General features: G+C 45.1%; 1 protein-coding gene across 2 annotated transcripts in view; it reads left to right on the top strand.

Moving 5' to 3' along the window:
* Positions 1-22,579, top strand: part of SLC18B1 (solute carrier family 18 member B1) — an 83,798-nt gene that overhangs the window by 4,473 nt on the left and 56,746 nt on the right. For both annotated transcript variants that reach the window (XM_029596580.1, XM_029596581.1), the window contains exons 2-3: positions 17,264-17,406; positions 17,524-17,619. In XM_029596580.1, the coding sequence (XP_029452440.1) occupies positions 17,264-17,406; positions 17,524-17,619 (239 nt within the window). The remainder of the gene's footprint in view (positions 1-17,263; positions 17,407-17,523; positions 17,620-22,579) is intronic.

Genomic DNA, 22,579 nt, shown 5'->3' with positions numbered 1-22,579 from the left:
AAGTGCCCCTTTAACCCCTCGATCATCTAACGGTCCAACTGACTCCCTCACAGGCTTTCTGCTTCGGATATATTTTAAAAAGTTTTTACTGTGAGTTTTTGCCTCTACAGCCAACTTCTTTTCAAATTCTCTCTTAGCCTGTAATGTATCACAAGCAGACTGTGATACATTACAGGAGGAACTTGCAAGACTGGAAGATTGGGCATCCAAAAGACAAAATGAAATTTAATGTGGACAAGTGCAAGGTGTTGCATATAGAGAAAAATAACCCTTGCTGTAGTTACACGATGTTAGGTTCCATATTAGGAGCTACCACCCAGGAAAAAGATCTAGGCATTGTAGTGGATATTACTTTAAAATCGTCGGTTCAGTGTGCTGCAGCAGTCAAAAAAGCAAACAGAATGTTGGGAATTATTAGGATGGGAATGGTTAATAAAACGGAAAATGTCATAATGCCTCTGTATCGCTCCATGGTGAGACCATACCTTGAATACTGTGTACAATTCTGGTCACTGCATCTCAAAAAAGATATAATTGTGATGGAGAAAGTACAGAGAAGGGCAACCAAAATGATAAAGGGGATGGAACAGCTCCCCTATGAGGAAAGGCTGAAGAGGTTAGGGCTGTTCAGCTTGCAGAAGAGACGGCTGAGGGGGGGATATGAAAGAGGTCTTTAAGATCATGAGAGGTCGTGAATGTGTTAATACTTTCAGATAACAGAAGGACTCGGGGGCATTCCATGAAGTTAGCAAGTAGCACATTTAAGACTAATCTGAGAGAATTATTTTTCAGTCAGTGCACAATTAAGGTCTGGAATTTGTTGCCAGAGGATGTGGTTAGTGCAGTTAGTGTAGCTGGGTTCAAAAAAGGTTTGGATAAGTTCTTGGAGGAGAAGTCCATTAACAGCTATTAATCAAGTTTACTTAGGGAATAGCCACTGCTATTGCATCAGTAGCTTGGGATCTTCTTGGTGTTTGGTTAATTGCCAGGTTCTTGTGGCCTGGTTTGGCCTCTGTTGGAAACAGGATGCTGGGCTTGATGGACCCTTGGTTTGACCCAGCATGGCAATTTCTTATGTTCTAATATGATGATAGCATGCAGCAGGGGGTTTGTAGTTAGAGCTGTAGTCATATATCTGCCTATACATATATTAACATTATACGCTGTATATAGAATTTATATAGCTAGGATGATATATATAATTAAGATTTTGCTAAGCTTGCCTACAAGCTGTGTGCTTAAAGGAGTTAAATAATGGCAAGAGCATACAGTACAATTACATTTTGCTAGGTAGTCCTAACTAATTCCACTAGTATCACTTCTGATCCACTGGAGGAGATTACGGGTCATTGTTGCGTTTGTGCCTGCTCTTGCCCTCGCTCCACCCTCTCTACCTCTGAGGCGACTCCCTTCGGGTCTGATGGACAGTACTGCCACAGCTTCTCCTCGCCGTTTCTTCCCGGAGTCCCCGGGCTGGTCTGACGCTGCGGACCTGCCATGTTCATGATGACGTAGGTGCGCGCTCTGAAGTTTGTACCAGCAAGGGCGCGAACCTCGGGGGCGTCCCCCCGTAGTGACGTCATCCGTTTCGAACATAAAAGGTCTTTGTCTACGCTTACGAATCGAACTTACCAGGGATACCCGCTCCTCGGAGGCTCTGCTCTCTCCTCTTGTTTTCAGATTGCCACGACGGGATCCGGTACTCACTCCTCGAGGGCCTACATCCCTGAATGCTCAGACTCCCTATTACCTGGAAGCGATCGCAGATGTGAACATTGTGAGTTTCTATTCCAGTTGCATATAGGAACCGGTACTCGCTCCTCGAGGGCCCATGTTCCTAGGACTCTGAAGATTCTCTTATGTCTGACGCTATCGCAGGTACAGAGATCGTGAGTTGTTATTGCAGATAGGAGCCAGGTACTCGCTCCTCGAGGGCCTAACTCTCTCCAGCTACTGAGCCTTATTAATCTAAGTGAGTGTATCATCTATTTCTTGTTATGTATCCAGCATACCCTGTCTACTCACTATCTGAGTCTCTCTCTACAGCTCAGCAAACCCAGCGTTAGAAGTTCCAGGATCTGAAGGACTGCTGCTCTGCCAGGCACATCAGCTCACTACTGCCACCTCCTACCTGTCTAATAAAGAACTATCTGTGTCTGTCTCCATACTCCAGCCTAGTCGGTGATCCCTCTCTTGATATCCTTTTGAGGGTGCTGTCATCTGCCATCGACCCAAGGATTCTCCATTCTACATTAGTGCTCAACTCTCACACTTCAAGAGATGAGTTCATGGCAAGCCCTTTCCTCCTGGGGTAGCAACTCTAACAGATTGCTAATCTCTAGCAGAAAAGATAATAGATTGCTACTCCTCACAGAGATTTGCCACAGTTTGCTAACTCCTCCACTCTGGAGAAGCAAACCTATATCAGATTGCTAATTCCTCCCTCAGGAGGTGTCATTCATAACCAACTTGCTAGGTTCTCCTACCATAGGAGCAGATTTACAATAGTCATTCCTCTCCACTGGAAGAGTTCTCATACTCCCGCGTTGCAGAGAAAGTCGGTACCCTCTTAAAAGTGGATATTTGGAAGGAGCCTGACTCTTGCACTGATGTTATGAGTTTGAGGATCTTGGAGCTCCCAAGCCAACCAATGGCCTTCCATTGCATCCAGTGCTATATAAATCTTTACTAAAGTTTTGGGAAACCCCTTCTTTGGTGATGGTGGCAAGGAAACTTGAGTTAAAGTTTTGGGTGCAAAAATCACCAGGATACAGGATAGTACAGCCCCTCTATAACTCTGTCGACGTGGAGTCAGCCATGCGACAGGCAAAAAGTCCAGACTACATTCCAACTCACCACCTGGCATGGACCACAAATTACTAGATTTTGGGGAAAAAAGTTTCCAAGGTTCTATGCTCTTGTCGAGGATACAGCAGCACCAGTTCTACATTGTGCAGTACTTTTATGAGTGTCTGTCTCCAGCAGCTCAAACCATAAGTAAGGTTGAAAGAACGGGAGGTCATAACCCCATCTCCTCTTCTGGATATGGAACAGGGCTAAGCCGCCACCTCCATGCAGTGTGTGAAGATTTCAGCAAGGTGGCTAGAACCTCAGTAGCATCCATCCCAGCACACCATATGGCCTGGCTAAGAGCTAGTGGTATACAAGATGTCCACGACAAGTTAGTGGACTTTCCTTGCACTGGTGAAAATCTCTTTAGGGAAAGAACTAAAAGTCACTGTCTGTCTCACAGATAAGACCAGACCTTGGCTGTGCAATCACTGTCCATGGGGCCGGGGGGGGGGGTGATCTTTGGGATCTCACCAATATTACCCCCAGTATAAAAGCCTTTTACCTTACTGACCAAATAAGGTCAGTAAGGAGTTAGGGAGGAGGAATAGCCTAGTGGTTAGAGCAGTGGACTCTGACCCAGGAGACCAGGGTTCAAGTCCTGCTGTCACTCCTTGTGACCTTGGGCAGGTCACTTTACCCTCCATTGCCTCAGGTACAAAAACTTAGATTGTAAGCCCTCCGGGGGATAGGGAAATACCTACAGTACCTGAATGTAAACCGGTGTGATATCTCATTTGAGGTAGAATGTCGGTATATAAAAACAATAAATAAATAAATAAGGGAATCCAGCAGCCTCTGTTCCAGTCTCCCTCGATGCAACAGCAATCTACCCCACAAAGGGGGGAAGACCTTGGGAATGGCATCAACAGAAACCAACTTCACAGACCACCCCAAAACAACATCAGTCTTTAAAGAGCCCTCTGCTGCAGCCAGAGATACCAATAGGGGGCAGGCTACCACTGTATGCAAACCCTACCAGTACAAAGTTCTCCTGTTTGGCTTTTTGTCAGCCCTGAGAGTTTTCACAAAATGTCTGGGTTCGGTGATGGCGCATCTGAGCAGAGTTGGAGTTCGATTATTTCGTATCTAGACAATTGGTTGATCAGTTTTGGATTTTTTTTTTTGGGTTGGGGATGGTTTAACCAGCATGGATAAAGGACAGGAGCAACACTGGTTTGTTTTTTTTGGGGTTTTTTTTATGTTATTTCAGTTGGAAAACGGTGTACATTGAAATAAATGTTAATGTTTTAATGTCCTGATACGGTGAGCTAATAATATGCTAATGTATCTGGAGTTAACTTTTTAAATTGAAACTGTATGCAGAAGACATGCTTAATATGCATAAAATATGATTTGCACGGTTTCTGCACATGAATTGTATTCTCTGTACATAAACCATGATTTATGCCCATAAGAGATTGGTACAGAGGTTTTTCTTTGCACAAAATGTTTTGTGCCTAAAATCGGAGTATAGAATCCCTCCACCACCATCTCCGACTTCAGTCCCGTAGACTAATATTAGCCCAAGTAACTTTGCTCCAGCTCTGAACAAGTTACATTTCCAGCATCAAGAACCTGCTTTAAGCCTTCGAGCCTCTCTTCACCAGGGAGTAATGGCTAATGCCTTCGTTAACACAGGATTTAAATGGAGGAGTGCTAATTTGAGTGCAGAGTTTCATGCAGGTTTGTGCACAATTGTTGTACATAAAATTCCTTGCTGTGCCTGGAGTAAAGTCTGCACACATTTGTTGGTAAATTGTGCACAGCGCAGCTTACTGCATCGGGCCTTGAGGGATTTACAAAAGTGAGAGGTTGATTTCCTGCAGATTGGCATTTATATATTTTAACAGGTCACCTGGGGCAAGATATCTGTCTGTCCGTTTAATTATGCCACTTTTGAATGTGCCCCCTTTAGAGAAGCACATGGGGGCTGATGCAATAATTTTGCGCAGAAAACGGGTGCTCGGCGTAGAGCGCCCGTTTTCCTAACACGCACCCAGCATTTACACACAAGATGCACTGCCCGGGCCGTGTATCTTGTGTGTGTTTTGGACGTCCAGAATATTTTTTTTTTTCAAAGACTTTAAAAAAAAAAACAAAACAAAAAAAACCCCAACCTGATTATTTGGTTCCTCCTACTTAGTATCACTAAGATCCTATTAGGAGGAATCACAAAAAGCAGGATTTTTTTCTCCACGTGCCCTTGAGCGTGGCGTATCTTTATGGCAGCCCTGGCTGGTGTAAAATTTGCCGCGATGCAATGGTGCATTGGTCGCGTGGAAAATTTATTGGATCCCGGGGGATTAGCTAAGAGCCTCATCTGCGTGCGTTTACTTTTGATGAGCGCTGTTAGCTATGCGGTGGTTTGGATGTGCTGATCCCCCATTTTGGATCGGGGGGGATATGGACGCGCGTCCAAAACACACATCCGATCGCATGTTAAGCTGTGCGCGGCCGCCAGCACACGGTATTGCTTCCGCCCCATGGAGTGAGAGACTCCCTTGCCTCCAGTCCTGCTGAAGCTTTATTTTCTGGGACAGTAAAAAAAAAAAAAAAATGGTGATGCATTGCTGATCTGTATTCAGTTTGGGGTTCTACTTGTGGGGAGGAGCTCTTTGTAATATTCTGCATAGAAAGGTAAATATAAACATAATTGCATTAATGCCTATTCAGATAGATACATTAGTTCTTCATGGACTCTGACCCAGTTATTACACATATTCCAGAATTTGCTGAGCAACAAAGAAAAGTACTGTAGTTCTTCAAGGAAGCCACTGTGCAACAAAAAATGAAAATTGTACTAATGGTTAACATTGTATATATTTGTTGCCTCACTTCACTAACTTGACTTTCTTATGCCTGATAATCTGAGGCATGAGCACGCTGCTCAGTGTAACGCATGCAGTTCTTTTGCTTATATACTGTCATGGTGTTCCCCCAGCAGGAGTGGTGCAGGGCTCTACGGCCGAGCACAGCAGGCTCTTCTGCCTGGCCAGCCACCTCCCCCCTTGGGTTGAGCCCGCAGGTTCTGGTGGCCGGCAGGATGCACAGTAGGCTCTGTTGAGGCAGAGATGGAAGACAAGGGCGCAGTCCAGGGAGAGGTGAAGGCAGGAGGAGAACAGCAAAGCAAGGGTGGGTGAGCAGCAGGAGATGAGGCTGACTGGGAGGACAAGGAAAAGCAGGACAGGGAAGCAAGGCTGGAAGGAGTCAAGGCGGGGCAGCACAGGAGCATGGAGAGACAATTCAGGAACAGGGTAAACAGACAGGCAGGAGCAAGGTAAAATATGAACTAAACCCTAACAGGTGCAAGGCAGCGATTAGGCAAGCTAGATAGGCCATGGGGAGGCCTGGGTAAGACAGGGAACACAGAAACAGGTAGGCCATTGAGAGGCCTCTACTAGGCACAGGAACATGAAACGGAAAGGCTAGGCCACCAGGAGACCTAGATAGGACATTGGGAGGCCCACAGGAAATGAACATAGAACCAAACAAGGCCAGAACAGGCTACACTGGGAACACTGACAAAGGCAGAGATACACAAACGGGCTAGGCCACTTGTATACCTATATCCACAGGCAAAAAGGGCTGCTGGGGAACCCAAAGGAATTGGGAGGGCCTCAGGGAGATCCAGACAGGACAGGAACACAAGAAAAGGGCAAGGTATACACAGGCAAACAATGGTAAGACTAGGCAAGACAGGCAAAAGACGAGGAGGGGCTACTGGGAGGTCCAGACAGAACTAGGGGAAATGAACAGGGACAAGATAGATAAATTGTCAGACAAGAAGGCCTAAATAGACTGTACTGGGAACAAAGAAAGAAGGCCAGTAGAGCCGCATGGAAACGAGGCAAGAGAAGAAGGCCACACAGTAACAAGAACAGGCACAAAGTTGATCAGAGCAAGGAGCCGAGATGACTCGATGAGGCACGGAGGAATCTGTGAGGGAGGTTCTTATAGGGCTGGCCTTGTTGCCTCTCGCAGCCTTCAAGTCGGCAACTAGACCAGGGCAGAGCCTGACCCAGTGAGGGTCCCTGCGGGGGGGGGGGGGGGGGGGCTGCCTAGCAGCCAATATTGTGACATACTGTTACTTATTCTCACTTCCAGTCCAGCAACTATTTTCTTTCCTCCTCATTTGTCATGCTGTTGTTTAGTTTGACCTTGTTTGCAAGATAATGACAACTTTATTATCTCGGCAAACCTTAAGCAGCTGTGGGGGCTCTTTCATTCCCCCCCTCCTCTCCCCATCAATTTTAAATGGATTTTCTTTTTCAAATTTATTTATAAATGTTTCAAAATTACCTCCAAGCAAAACACTTGAGAGTGATACAAGAAGAGCAAAACAGATAAATCGCTAGTCATATCAAAAACAAGGAAAATAACTTTAACCTCCCATAGACCAGCAGCCTACAAATAGAGGGGAAACCATTACCTAATATCAAAAGAAAATATAAAAAAACAAAAAAAAAAAAACCCACAGAACTAGCGAACGTTGAGAAAGGACCTCCACCACTTTCCTTTTCTGTAGACAGAAACTTAGATTTCATGGAAAGGGGCAGTCTGAAGTGGATTCCTGGCCTGGATTGCAGGGGCAGCTGAAGTGCGGTCTCTGGGGGGGGTGCTGTGGCCGCATGCTGAGGGGATCCCTGCTTGGAAGACGGACGGCCTGAATCTTTGGACGAGCTGAGACAGCAGCGTGGCGTGGATTCTGTGGCGCAGACCGTGTGTGTGACACACACACTCCGGAGCCAATCTCTGTAGGGCAGGGAGGAGTCAAAACTTGCCCTGGAAGCCGGCACTGGATTCTGCTTGGCTGTGAAGGTTCACAACAAGGCCCGGGGTAAGAACAGATCGTTTAACCAGAGTTTCTTTACCTAAAAAGGCACAGGCTACCATTTTAGTAGTTGGAACAGGTTTTTTTTCAAGGCTTGACAAACAGCTGGCTTGGTAGGACCCAGATTACCAGTGAATTCCCCTCAATCAACTAAACTGAGACTGTCCGAAAGTCATGAAACTAGGCTAAGAGCAGTTGCTATTTGAAGGATCTTTAGAGTGTGCAGTACTCCGAAAATTGGGAGATGGACACTGAAACTACCTCAGGACTAGAATTATTTTTAAAGTCCTTTGACTTATTTACTCTTTCAGATAATAGACTAGGAGGCACTCCATGAAGTTAGCATATGGCACATTTAAAACAAATCGGAGAAAGTTCTTTTTCATTCAACACATAATTAAACTCTGGAATTTGTTGCCAGAGGACGTGGTTAGTGCAGTTAGTGTAGCTGGGTTTAAAAAAGGATTGGATAAGTTCTTGGAGGAGAAATCCATTACCTGCTATTAATTAAGTTGACTTAGAAAATAACCACTGCTATTATTAGCAATGGTAACATGGAATAGACTTAGTGTTTGGGTACTTGCCAGGTTCTTGTGGCCTGGTTTTGCCTCTGTTGGAAACAGGATGCTGGGCTTGATGGACCCTTGGTCTGACCCAGTATGGCATGTTCTTATATTGAGTTGTGAAGGGATTTTTTTTTTTTTCTGGATGAGTTTGGGACTGCAGGAAAGTAGATTCAATAGGAACTGAAGTAGTCTGGACCAGAGCTTTCCAAACTATCTTGTGAAAACCTTTCATTTATATTAAAAATATATAATATTCCAAGATGAATGTTATTGTTATAATTTATAAGTAACAATAATAAAACAAAGTTGGTTTTTTTTTTTTTTTTTTATTCAGTTTACCTCTTTAATGAGAGATATGAGCTTGATGGGATGAACACAGCTTTTGAATATTTGGTGTTAATAAAAAAAAGTCCAAAGGGTCTTCTGCGTAATTTAAAAAAGCTGGCCAGTTTCACACTATAAAATTATTTGATAGCCTCATTCAACTAATTCTATACGGCTATGAGAGTGAAGTCTGGAATATAGAGAAAGGGACAGAATGTCAATATAAATCCTGCACCTCCAGTTCTGTAACTCTGTGCATCCACTGAAATTCCCCCAAACAATGGAGCTTGGATGTTTCCCTTACAGCTCATCATACTAAAAGATATTTTCAAATTCTGGTGTCACCTCACAGTAACAGCAGCACAACCACCTTCCATTGCCAGGCACATTGTGAACTAACACACAAGCCCGCAAAAAGACACTCAAAATCTATACTGCAATCCCATTGTAACACAACAGTAATAACACCAAGGACTCAAACAACAATAACTCTTATCTGTGAATAAGCAAGGGTAAATATTACACTGGGTCCTAGAATACCAATACACCACCTACTGAGGAAACAAAACAAACCCGTTTGCTATAGATCCCTGTACAGACACTATATGATAGCAGAATCTCTCATCATGGTCACAAACACAGAGCAGAGACAGACCCTCACCAAATACAGAATACAAAATAAAGGAGCACAAATTAGAAAAAACTGAAATGGAAACCCCAAGAAGCCAGACTCTGTGATTTAACAATGGAAAAACAGAACCACCATTCCTCATAAAAGAAATAAAATCAAGAAACATAAAGCATCAGTTATAATAGTAAAACCATACTAAAAAAAGAATATTTAAAAACTACTGAAATAGAATTTCTATTAATTAAAATCATATACATTTTTTACAATTTCCCAAACACCAATAAAATATTTCAAAACAGCACATATAGCAAAAAGCACCCAATAATTAAAACTACTAAGGATTTTAAAAAGCCCCTGCTGTCCATTCATGGGAGCTCTTGATTTCCAGTCACCCTGATATTGTCAAGGATTAGGAGGATATCCTCTCTCCCTCACACATACACTGTCACATACATACACATTCATGCTCTTATACCCACCATAACCTCTCGCTCTCACAGACACCGACACACTCTCAGGCTCTAAGACACTCTCTCCCCCCCCCCACACCCCCCCCCCCCCCACAAACTCTTACTCTCCTGGATTTTCTCACACACTCATGCTCTCACTCTCTCTGGCTCCCACACAAACACAGGCACATTCCCAATCATTCTCACACGCTGAAACTGACCCCCAGGCAGGCTCCCATTCATTTTCACACCACTCCCTCACCATCCCCCCAGGCATGCACACATTCATTCTCACACACACACACACACACACACATACACCACACACAGGCAGGCACCTCTTCTCACACATACAAACCCCAGGAAGACACCCATTCATACACATGCACACACTAAAGGCAGACCCCCCTCTCTTTCTTTTGCCAGCAACCTCGGAGCCTCTCTCATTCCTCTGCTGCCACTGTCACTGTTGCCGCGTGGCTATTTGGGAGGCGCCGATTGCTGCTATTGGCAATGAAGCCCATTCTGCTGCCTCCTCTGTGCAGGCCCCGTGGGTTTCCACTTCCTCGTACATTGTGAGATCCGCATAGAGAGAGTGCTATTCTTGCACATTCCCAAAGATTACATGTGCCAATCAGTAAAAAGTAGTGTTTGTTTTATTTTACCCTTGCTGTCTGATCTTAGTTTTCTAATCGGTTGGTCACAGGCTCTTTGTTCCACCTCCCCTTTCTTATTTTTTTGCCAATTCCTCACATATTGTCTTTTTTTTCTATTTCTTTTCTCTCCATCTATCTTCTTTCCTCTAACACAGTCAGGTTCTCATTCTCACATGCTTTCTCTCTCTCTCTCTTCCTCATACAATCATTCATACACAGTCTCTCTCTCGTGCACATGCTGTCTGACTCTCACACACCCAGGCTCTCTCTCACTCCCACATGCTGTCTGACTCTCACACACCCAGGCTCTCTCTCACTCCTATATGCTGCCTTGCTCAAGCACAGGCTCTCACTGTCACATGCTCTCATTCACACACACAATCTCTCAACTCATCTCATACACACACTCTATGGGCCCTCAGCCTCTCTTACCTCTGGGCTTCCTCTTCATGGGTCGCTGCAGGATGGGCTCTGCAGCGGCCCTGATCTTCTCTGGCCGATCCACGGTGGGGACCCTGCTACCGGGCCTCCTCCTCTTCTCGCCCGCTGCAACAACGCTGCTCCTCTTCTGCACGCGGCTGATGCTCCACCTCCTTCCTGCCCGTGCGGCTCCGGCAACAGTTTTCATGGACAGGAAGGAGGAGGAGCACCTGCACGTTTAGACGTGCCCTTTTTCTTCGGGCCGTGGTGACGTGAGCTCCACCGCGGCCATGCCGATCTTCCTGCTGTGTGACTCGGCACAGCACAGCGATACTTTACTACTCAGCCGCCAGTGGGATGAGGTCCACCGGCGGCCGCATTGGCTCCCACTTGCTCCGCCCCATCACGTGCACCGGGCTTGTGCGACACACCAGCACACTGCAGGCGACACACTAAAGTGGCGTGACACACACTTTGGAAAGCTCTGGTCTAGACAAACTGGCATGGCTTGTATCCTATTTCTAGAGGTAACAGAAGCAGAAAGAATTTTTGCCTCAGGCTACACTTTGGCTTGTGCATATTGCAAATCTGTTTATTTCAGAGATGAGATCTGTTAGGCTGCTGTCTTGAGTCAAAAGAACTGGCTTTGAAACTCCTGCAATCTGACGCAGAGGCAGAAGAACAAAGGGCGTGCTGGACTCTGAAGCAAAAGTTACTTTTGCAGGCATTTGTTTTAAGATATTTTGACTGATTTTAATTGTAACTGGATGAGTGGGGGCTTGGTATTTTCTGAGGCAAATCTCATTTCAATATCTGGAATTTGTTATTTGGGACTCAGTCAGGGTATATCACAAACCTTTGCATATACTACTCCTGGGGGAGTTCTGCGCACAAACAAAATTCTGCAAACTTTATATTGGTCAAAATAACACAATTTACATGACAGTCTTTAATTACATTTTAAATTAATACAGAAAAATGTTATTACTTAGAGATGCAGAATTCCCCTAGAAATTCACTGTAAGTGTCCCTTCCACTTGCTATTCCCTACTCCCCTGGCCGCTTTGCCCTCCCAGGCCCCCAACTCCTCCACCTGCCAGAATCTCTCCCCTCCACCTCTAGGCTCAACCCCTTCCACTCTATTGCCAGTCCCGGAGTTTGACCTCGTTCTCAGTGCTGTCCCTCACACAGGCTCCCTCTGTCCCTCCCTCTCTCTCACACACACATGCTCCCGCTCTCTAATACACATACACACACCCTCATACAGGCGCCCTCACTCTCTTGCATTCACACATCACCTCATATAGGGTCCCTCTCTTGCATACACACCCACAGAAGCTCCCTTTCTCACACACACATCCCCACATACAGGGTCCCTCTCTCTTGCACACACACCCACAGAAGCTCCCTTTCTCTTTCACACATCCATCCTCACACAGGCTACCTATGTCTCTCCCTCACACCCCTTCACACAGGCTCTGTCTCACACATACACAATCCCTAAACACAGGCTAGCACCCTCATATACACAAGGCTCCCAATCTCTCTCTCACACACAATCCTTCACAATCTCCTCATATGGGCTCCCTCGTTCTGGCACCCACACTCAAGCATCCCCCTCCCATCTCACCTCCCTCACATTCACTCTCACTGGGGTCTTCATCTTCGCTGCGAGCGGAGCGCGTCCTGTGGCATGAGGGGGGCCTTCATCTTTACTGCGAATGGCGCAACTCTGTTCGCAGAACACGGGGGGGGGGGGGCCTTCATCATGCGCTCTGCTGCATGCCGGGGTCTCCTTTGGCAAGTCTGTGCGGGGGTGGGGGGGGGGGAATACTGTGCTCCGCAGTAGCACAGAATTCCCCCAGGACTAATATACAGGGTTCTCGATCTTGCATTTCACACACCTCCACCAGGCTGGATTAGGATTACCAAACCTGATGCACACTGGGTCCCAACACTGGCATAGATTACAGAAGCGAGCAGCAGAGGTAACAAAAGTTTTTTTTTTTATTCTTTCCTCACCAGGCTGGCAGGGAGTCCTGTACCCACTCTTGTGGGGGGTTGTTCGGCAGGCTGGGATCATGGATCATCTCTACGGAAATGTCTCCTATCCTGCCTGCAGTCATGTGCCAATCTTCTACCTTGCCAGCCCCCTCCCCCTAGGGGAGGGGGCTGGCAAGTGAAGTTCTGGGGGACAGCAGTACTTTCTTTTTAGAGAATACTATAGTGGAAAAGTAGGCACACTTGGGATGCAGACTTAAGCTGGCAGGAGGAGCTGAATACACGCTGGGCTGGAGACGAGGCTAGAACCATAAACTAGGCCTGGGCAGAAGCACGGCAGATAACTCTGGGCAGGCAGGAACTGGATATAGGCAGGGCCTGAGATGGGAACTGGACCGCATGGGACCAGGCAAGGCCTGGATCTGAGGCAGCGATCAGACTAGAAAAAGCAAATAAGATGACCCAATCAGGCTATAAGGCTGGGCAATCTAAACAGCCCAAAGGCTGCAAGGTAGAACAGGAAGGCCCAAGAAGCCACAGGAACAGCCAGGCAAGGATGGCCAGGTCGAAGACGCGGAGGCAATGAGTGCAGGGAGAGGCTGGGCTTCCTCACCGGCTTTTCATGAAAGAACAAGCACTATGTTCCAAAAAACAAGCCCAAAACATGTGAGATTAAAACTACTTTTATTACAAGGTATTTATACATAGAAAACACTTAAAATACATTTGTGAGTGTAATGAAGGAAACACAAGGGCTTGTACTAGTGTTTAACTCCCTAAAATGTCCATCAGATTTTTGTGGATTACGTTACACAGATTGTTCCAGACAGGATGCACTAAAAGTACATTTTTAAACTCTCAATTCATTATTCAGGATTGGCTTCTATCTAGCCCCCCTCCCATGCAGGCCCGTTGTATGGTTGACAGGTGCCCCACCAGTCCAGTCTCAGCCACTGAGCACTGTAGCTCCTTTAAAATGAAAATTTAAAAATGGCCCCCGCACATGGCTGCCCCCCCCCCCCCACACACACACACACTCATTCCTCCCCCTCCAGGTACCTCTTCTTTTAGGTTGTTGCTAGTTGAGCGCTTCACGTCCTTCAGCACTGAAGCCCGCTGTGCTACATAAAATCTTCCTCGGTCACCAGACGCCGTTGCTGGCCCTCAGTGCCGGTCTGCCCACGCGCTCCACGCGCTCCTCTGCCAGTGGACAGGCCTCATCGGCAGCAGCTGCCAATCACAGGGACCAAAAAAAAAATTCTAGAAGACCGGGCCTAGAACTGAACCCTCTGACCCTAGTGTTACCAGCTCAGGTTGACAAGACAAGCTGCTCCAGTCCTGGTCTTTTCTCCCCCATGGCGCATATCTGATATATCTTTAGGGTTTGAAGCCAGCTGTCCATCTTTTCTGAGGCATCTGTGGTATAATGCCATTGGAAATAAAAATATCACAATTTACCTTTCTCAGCAATGGCCCGGCCACATCTTTTAAGGAGCCCCAAGTTTTAATTAGTTTTCTAAAGGGTGGGAGGTCTGGTGCGAGGTTGATATGTGTGGTGGTAAAATATTCCATAGGATTGAGGCTGGTACTGTACAGTGAGGTGAATCATCTTGTGGGACGGTAACTGCTAAGCAAGCTTGAGACAGAGTGACGTGAGCGTAGGTGGATATGTAGGGGGTGAAAGCATTGTTGATGTGTATTGGAGCCAAGCTTTGAACAGTAAGCCAATGAAGGTCGCTCAGGATGGGTGTATGTGGTCTCTATGGCTCTTCCCCAAGATCAGATGAGCAGCTTCATTTTGCAATAATTGCAAGGCCCTTAATGTAGAACATGGAAGGCCCAGTAATCCAGCCAAGATATAATATTTAAACAATAAATGCAAATCATTCTATCCTTGTCTGCATATACAACATTATTGATGGCTATGGCCATAGGAAAATGATTGTTATAATGACAATGAATAATGGTAAATTCTGATTTGGAGATGTTTAAAGCAAGTTTATGTACTAACCATCTCTTGATGGTGGATAAACAAATTTGAATCCATGCATCTCTGTTGTGCCTAGTGGATTGTACACATGCAAAAAGTTGAATGTCATCCACATACACCTGATAAGCTCACAAAAGCCAACTAAGATCTTGAAGGTCTGTGCAAAATAGATATTAAAAAGTAGTGAGGAGGAGAACGCAAGATATGGTAGAGACATTGAAATACCTTGGGTATAAAAAATGCACAAGAATTTCTAGAACAGAGGGTCATGATATGAAACTCAAAGGGAGTAGACGAGAGTATTAGAAAATGTCGTTATGGAATGGGTGGTGGTTGCATGAAACAGCCTCCAGATGAGGAGGTGAAGGCAGAAACAGACTTTAAGAAACTCTCTGCTCAGGTTATCCTAATCTTTAATTCATAAGGAAGAGAGAGGCAAACCAGAGATAAACTGGCATCTGTGGCATTGTAACAGGATGTAAATTGGGCTTCAAAATCCTTAATCTGCCATCACATTCTGGTTTCTGTTTCTCTGCCTGCCATCTTTTTTTTGGTAGTTATAATGTAGGATACACCCTGACCGGTTTATAATTAAGGTTCTGATTAGGATTAGTTGCTGTGTTACAGCACAGCAAGAGTTGTATAAGCTCAGGAATTTTTCGATTTGAGGCCTGGATGCTCATCATTGATGCCAGGACATTGCGTTGTTCAGTAATCTTTTCATCATGAAGAAATGCTGCTTTTTTTTTTTTTTTTAGAGTGGGGAGAAGGCCTCTGAAACCAGTGATCATAAAAACATAAGAAATTGCCATGCTGGAAAAGACCAAGGGTCCATCAAGCCCAGCATCCTGTTTCCAACAGAGGCCAAAACTAGGCCACAAGAACCTGGCAATTACCCATGTGCATGATAGAAAGGGTCCTTTATTTTGCTGTCCTACATGATACCAGTCATCTTCTAACTTGATCATTTATGCACCTCCTTATTTATAAGCCACCAAATGCATCTACCTGAAGTGAATTGATGGGCTCAAGTTTGGTTCAAAATGTGCTGATATGTGCGTACGTGCCCAGCACGATTGCAACCTAAGCCAAATATTAAAATAAAAAGTCTGGAAAACTCCGTTTATTTATTTAGAATTTTTATATACCGACATTCTTGATACAAATATCAAATCAGGTCGGTTTCCATAAAACAAAACTGTCACGGTAAGGCGTTACAATAAACGGAGTTTCTGAACATAAGTATATATATTAAATAGACAACAGTGACTCGTCAAATAATGTGAATAAATGTAGTAAATAACTAAAATATAATAAAATAAATAATAAAATAAGATATGATATAGACAACAGTAACTCGTCAAATAACGTGGATACATGTAGGAAATAACTAAAAATAAATGATGTGCTAAATTGGGATATACAGGTAACAGTGACCAATGTTTATGGGCCTAGATATGAGTAATGCATGAGCTAAAGAATTAGTGCATTAACAAGGGAGACTTTCAAAACAAGTGGGCTAACAAATAACGTGAATTCATGTAGAAAATGACTAAAAATAAATCATGTGGTAAATTGGGATATACAGGTAGCAGTGCCCAATGTTTATGGGCCTAGATATGAGTAATGTATGTGCTAAAGGATTGGTGCATCAACCAGGGAGACTTTCAACCAGGGAGACTTTCAACAAGGGAGTCCAGATAAGGTGTAATCGGGCCTTGAAGAGATATGGGCGATCGTGGAACTTGTAGTGAACTATTTTGCTCTTTGGCCCGTGTCAGAGTGTTCCTGCGATTCCGGAAAGGCTTGCCGGAAGAGCCACGTTTTTAGGTTTTTCTTAAAAGTTATATGACAGGTTTCTTGGCGTAGATCCGGTGGTAATGAGTTCCAGAGGGTGGGCCCGGCTGTGGAGAGTGCTCGTTTAGTTAGTGAAGTTTTGATCGTAATGCACATGAGGTGGTTCCCATAAGATACATTTTGGACAAATTGGTAGTAAACTATGTGAATTTGGTCCTTGTGGTGTGGTGGTGCTTTAGTTTTTAGTGCAGTTTATCTGGGATTACTTGTGTACCAGAGTGTGTGTTCCTCAAAAAAATTTAAAGGAAGGAAATTCTTTAAATCTTAGACTGAATTAGTAGATCTTGCAGCCTAGATGTCTGAACTTAATGGGCTTTTCATGAACTGGGGGTAAACTCTTTGATAAAGAGGGTGTATGAGCCACACACCGCCAAATCTGAGCGTCTGTTTGTACTGATCCAGTATTATCTGGGTCAGTACATTCCCTCTGGGAGTTGCTTTCTTGTCTGCCAAGTCTGAATCTGGTTCTAATGCAAGCCATCTACCTAGATTTTATGGACAAAATCTATGCATGAAGACAATGTTGATACTATATGGCTGTATGTGGTCTCTATGGCTCTTCCCCAAGATCAGATCAGATGAGCAGCTTCATTTTGCAATAATTGGAAGGCCCAGTAATCCAGCAAAGGTATAATATTTAAACAATAAATGCAAATTATATATATAATCTTTTTTTCTTTTAAAGAAAATGTTGACAAGGCAGAAGTTCCCCGAGTGGCATCCAGAAGACTTTCAAGAGACCAGATTTTTACCCTTATATCAACAGCTTCAATTAACTTTAGTTCGATGATTTGTTATTCTATACTAGGCCCATTTTTCCCACAAGAGGTAATGATCATTCTTTTAATCATGACTTTTTCTTCTTAAATGTTATCATGTATCTATCATCCTTTTTTTTTCTCTACTGCAATTTACTTTTTTGCTGTTTTGTCCTTTTTTTTCCAGGCCGTGAAAAAGGGTGTCAGTAACACTGTCATTGGATTGATTTTTGGATGCTTCGCTTTATTCAATTTCTTAACTTCATTGATATTAGGAAAGTATGTAAGTACATGAAAAGTTTGGTATAAATAATACATTCGTCTCTAAACAAATCTGCTTTCCCAAGCTCAAAGGTTTCAGTGTTTCGATTTGATTAAAAATGTAGCCCTCTCCTTTTTAAGTCTGCATGGGGTGTCTCTCTCTTCTCCCCTCCCTTTTTTTTTTTTCTTTTCCCAGTATTGATATGTAGAAGGCCGTCTGGTCTCTGGTGCCAGGCATGAGTTCAGGGGCTGCTATGCTCTGACCTGAGTCTGAATGTAGAGCATTTTCAGGGGATGACCTTGGAACTGAGAAACTACTACTCATACATACCCTTTCTGTAGCACCGCTAGACACATGTGGCACTGTGTACAGGTGCACATAAGAGACAGTCCCTGCTCCGTGGAGCTTACGGTCTTAATTGTAACCTGCCTTGATCTTTGAAGATAAGTTAAATATAAATTAAAAATAAATGAGGCTTCAGAAAATTGTCTTAGAATGAGTGTGACTGAAATCAACCAGGGTTTAAGAGTGCTTGGCCCAGCTCTAATTTCAAATGATACCTTAAAGGAGACATTTCAGTTTTTATTCTAAAAAAAATATGTAACTACTTCCCTTCTCATGTATCTGTCAAATCCATATATTAACATTTTGAAATAACTGCATGACCAAACTTCAACCTTCCACGAAGTGATCTGTTGCAAACTGAAGTTATTATTGACAGCTTTTAACTGTGTGTAGAAAGCGAACATCTATATGATGTCATTGGCTTTGAAAGTGACAGACTATAAATTGCTTTTGTTAGATTCAGGTCCCGTAATTCCCACAACACCTCCAGCCCTCCTCAGGGGAACTTCTTATGGCCACTTTCCCAATAGTTTTCTTAGCTGAATGGGTGTAGAGAAGTGGGAAGACTAGCAGTTAAGATCTCTCTCTCTCGCTCTCCAAGTTTCTACTTTGTATTGTTTTTCAAAATATTAGCAAAAAGTCATATGAAATCCCACATTACAAAGAGCACCTTGTTTTTAGTAGATATAGTTGAAAACACTCTTTATGTGAAATTCCTGAACCACAGAAAGGCCTGTGTATCTATCTGGGAAATATTAATCTCATGGTATGTACAATTATGCTCATAGGTTTACATACTCCTGGCAGAATTTGTAAGATGTGTAGTATTTTAAGAAGTAAACTTAATATGGGTGAAATTGCATGTGACCCTCAGACACTATATACAAATCACAAATTAAATAAACGAGTCTGTATTTATTTTCCAAAATAGAACATCAGTAATACACAAATGCCTAACCTCAGTGTACACCACATCATTCATGTGATCAGACAAAACATGTCTGTAATTTTTTAATGCATCACACAATAGCACAATCATTAAATTAAAAAAAACCCCTAACAATAAGAGAAATAATAAAATATTCCTTTTCAAAAGTTTGCATGCTCTTAGTTCTTAATATTGTGTATTGTCCCCTTTTTGCATCAGTGACGGTTTGTGGTAGTTGTGAATGAAGCCCTTTGTTTTCTCATGTGCCCATTCCTCTTGGTTATCTAGCATGAACTGCATGGTTGAGGTCAGGAGACTGTGATGGCCACTCCAGAACCTTCACTTTCTCAGAGGACAAGCAGGGTGGCAGTCCTCACACATGGGTGACATCATCGGATGGCGCCCAGCCCGGAACTTTGATCTCAAAGATTCTAGAACTTTCAAGCATTCCTTACTGAGCATGTGCAGTTGTAGTTATCACCCTGCCCCCTAGGCAGAGTCTCCAGTCTCTTTATTTTACTGCAGAGCCGTGTGTGTCCCTGGGTTCAGCTTTGCTCTCTTCTCAAGTTTTTGTAATGTGATTTTTAGAGCTGCAGCTGTTTTTCTTTTTTCTTTTTCCTTTATTTCCTCTGCCTGCTGCATGGCGGGCCTTAAGTCGCTGTGCAGCCTGGAAGAGTCTAATTGTATCACTTATTAAATAAATACTGCACCTGCAGTTTAGTTTGTGTCCTGTCCTTGTGCTGTCTATTTTTGTACCTTTGGGTGCTGGCAGGACTGACGGAATGCAGTCCGCGAGTGCTCAGTGTAGGCTGCTGAGCCTGAAGATTTGCCGGAGTTCCATGTCGTTTTACCGATCAATCAGCATCGATAGAAGTTCGGACAATGACAAGATCAATGACCACACCGTTACTGGGGGGGGGAAAGCTCATCCTCTTCCATACTCGTAGCCTCCTCTCCTGCTTGCCCATGATGGCAAGCAGGAGAGGAGGCTACGAGTATGGAAGTGTGAGAGAGGGTGAACAGAAGCCTGGGCAAATAGTCTACTGCTGCACCTTCAGTGCGATGCCCAATAACAATTGTCCGTGCACACCCATGCACAGTGCACTGGGGGTCTGACACATTGTTCTGATCATGGACCTTTGGACCAAGGGGGAGTTGTCTTGTTGTCTCTACCTGTGGGGAGGAGCCCCACAAGTCCCCACCATCAGCAGGCGAGGCTGGAGAGGAGCAGAGACCCCACTGGAGCTTCACCACTACCAGCCCATGTTCCCCTTAGTTTGAGCCCTTTGGTACCAGGGCCAGCTGGACTTAGGTGGGGTCTCTTTGATTGAGGCAGGCAGAGATACTCGTGGTCTGTGTTCAGACAAATTTCGAAGCAGGAGTCAGTCCGAAGAATAGGATGGGACAGGAACTCAAGAAACTCGGGAAAGCTAGGAGTCTTTGTTGCCAAGGCACTGGCAGAGTGCAGGAACTATCCTTATATAGTCCCTACACTCTTTCACCCGAGAGGGCCATGAGGTTACCTGTCACTGGCCCTCTAATTCAAAAGAAAATGGTGTGCACACCTAGGGAGCCGGTTGAACACTGGTGGTGTCTGTCAGCCTGCAGGCCAAATAGAACCAGCCCGGAGTGGCCCCCCACGCCACCAGCTGAAGGAGAGGAAGGCCAATCGTGGGGTGACCACAGCAGGCTCCTGTGACAGGGCCCTGGCCACGACCAGGGAGCCTGGAACCCCGTTGGCCGTGCCGTGGCAAAGGCAAGTGGGATCGGACGCTGGTCAGGGCAGCCGATCCGAGTAACACACATTGATGTCAAGACTGTATCGGTGACCAGAACTGCCATTGAACACCATGGTCACCCTTGAAGCCATTGAGGTGCCAGGACACCCTTGATGCTATCGAGTTGTGTGACCGCCCTCAACACTATAAGGGCCATCAAAAGTGCCATGCATGTTTTGACCCGACTGGCTCAACCATCCATGCCGTAAGCATTGGCGGGCACTGTAGGCACATTGGGCACCTTAGATCTCGATGAGGCAAGTAGCAGCACCAGCCTCCATTGTTGTGGTCCTGACTGTATTGGGGACCACGACTACCATCGAGTGCTATGTCACCCTTGATGCCATCGGAATCATCCTCAATGCGATCGAGGTGTGTGGTCGCCATGGAGGCCATATGGCATCTTGGCAAGCAATGCCTTTCGTTGCCACTCTCGATAGTGCTCAACATCAACCAAAGGCACCGGGATCACCATTGAGAACCCTGGTTGCACTTGAGGCCATTGACCGCTGGGCTCCTGAGTGCTCTTGAGTGTCACTGAAGAGCTTTGATGACCCTAGTGTTGTAATGCACCGGGGTCGCCATAGACCTGAGGCACCCTGGAGCATTGAGCCATCCAGGCTCCTTTGCACTGTCCAGATGGGGCACTGAGGGGCATTGGGCTGTCCCATCACTGGCCTAAAGCTGTCAGGCACTATGGATGATGCTGATCTCTGGGCCCTGAGCCTCTGGGATTGTGGAGCATTGAAGGTCCCACCAGGTTATGTGTACCATCTGTGCTAATGAGGCTGTCATGGCTATCAGCAGGCATGGCCACTGGTGAGGGACGGCATCAATGCCCTCTGAGTGTAAGCGACCTGGTGTCGGCAGTCATTGGTTCCTTTGGGCACTGATACGACGGGTCGGTGACATATTGGGGCCATAGAGCCTCTGTCTTCAGGCAACCACTGGCATCCTCAAGACGACCAATCTCTCAACACCTTCAAGTACCGGGGTCTCCATTGGTGCCATTGGTGTGCTTATGTCTACAGGTGCCTGAAGTGCTGTTGATGATGCAGTGTACAGTCGAACTGAACAAAAGCAGTTAAGCGCCATCGAAGCCCTGGGCGCAGCATCATTGGTGAGTGCAAGTGCACCGTGGGCCCCACAGGCACTGTAACCACAGTGGGCACCAAGGGATGCGATCTGATGCCACCGAAAACTATGCAAAGCACCATGGGCACTGTCTATCACTATGGACTTTGTTGCTGACATTACATTTTTTAATTTTATTTTATTTAAGGTTTTTATATACCGGTATTCGTCGAGACATCAAATAGGTTTACATGTAACTTGTAACAGCAGGGAAATACAATAAAACAGGGGGATAGGTGGAACTAGGAGGGTATACAGAGTTTTATATAACAAGTTTTGGAAGGAACAATTTAGCTAAATAACTTATGATCAAGGAGTTGGGTTGAAGTAAATATTTGGGGTAGGCGGGAGGAGCGCAGGGATGTGAGGAGAGAGGAATATTTTTTGGGGAAAGGGTGGTGAGCCATTCACGACGCCATTTCAAGAGCTGTGTTCATCCTCTTGGAGCATTATCGGGTACTTGTGGTACTATGTGGGTGATGCAATAGAACGCTGCCCACCACCATGATCAGAACCCCAGTGGTACAGGGGATGCCGACGTCACGCTGTTCCTATTGACTCCGTTAAGAGTTAGCACATCAGTGATCGATCAGTATGCGCAATCGGGTCATCCACTCCTCCAAGCAACTCAGGCACTGGCAGGCAGCATTCTCTCGGGTGGCGCGGTACACAGCCATGCCAGGGTTCTGCCATCTTCACTTCAAGATATCAGCTTCCTCGTCTCTTCGGCACCATAAGGGGCTAGGGAAAGTACAATCACGCACTCTGCTGTTTGATAGCGCGCAGCTGTAGTCTC

Source organism: Rhinatrema bivittatum, chromosome 3, assembly GCF_901001135.1.
Source record: "Rhinatrema bivittatum chromosome 3, aRhiBiv1.1, whole genome shotgun sequence".
NCBI classification, from domain to species: Eukaryota; Metazoa; Chordata; class Amphibia; order Gymnophiona; family Rhinatrematidae; genus Rhinatrema; species Rhinatrema bivittatum.
Note: the sequence above shows the minus strand (reverse complement) of the source record. Positions and strands in the feature narration are given on the sequence as shown.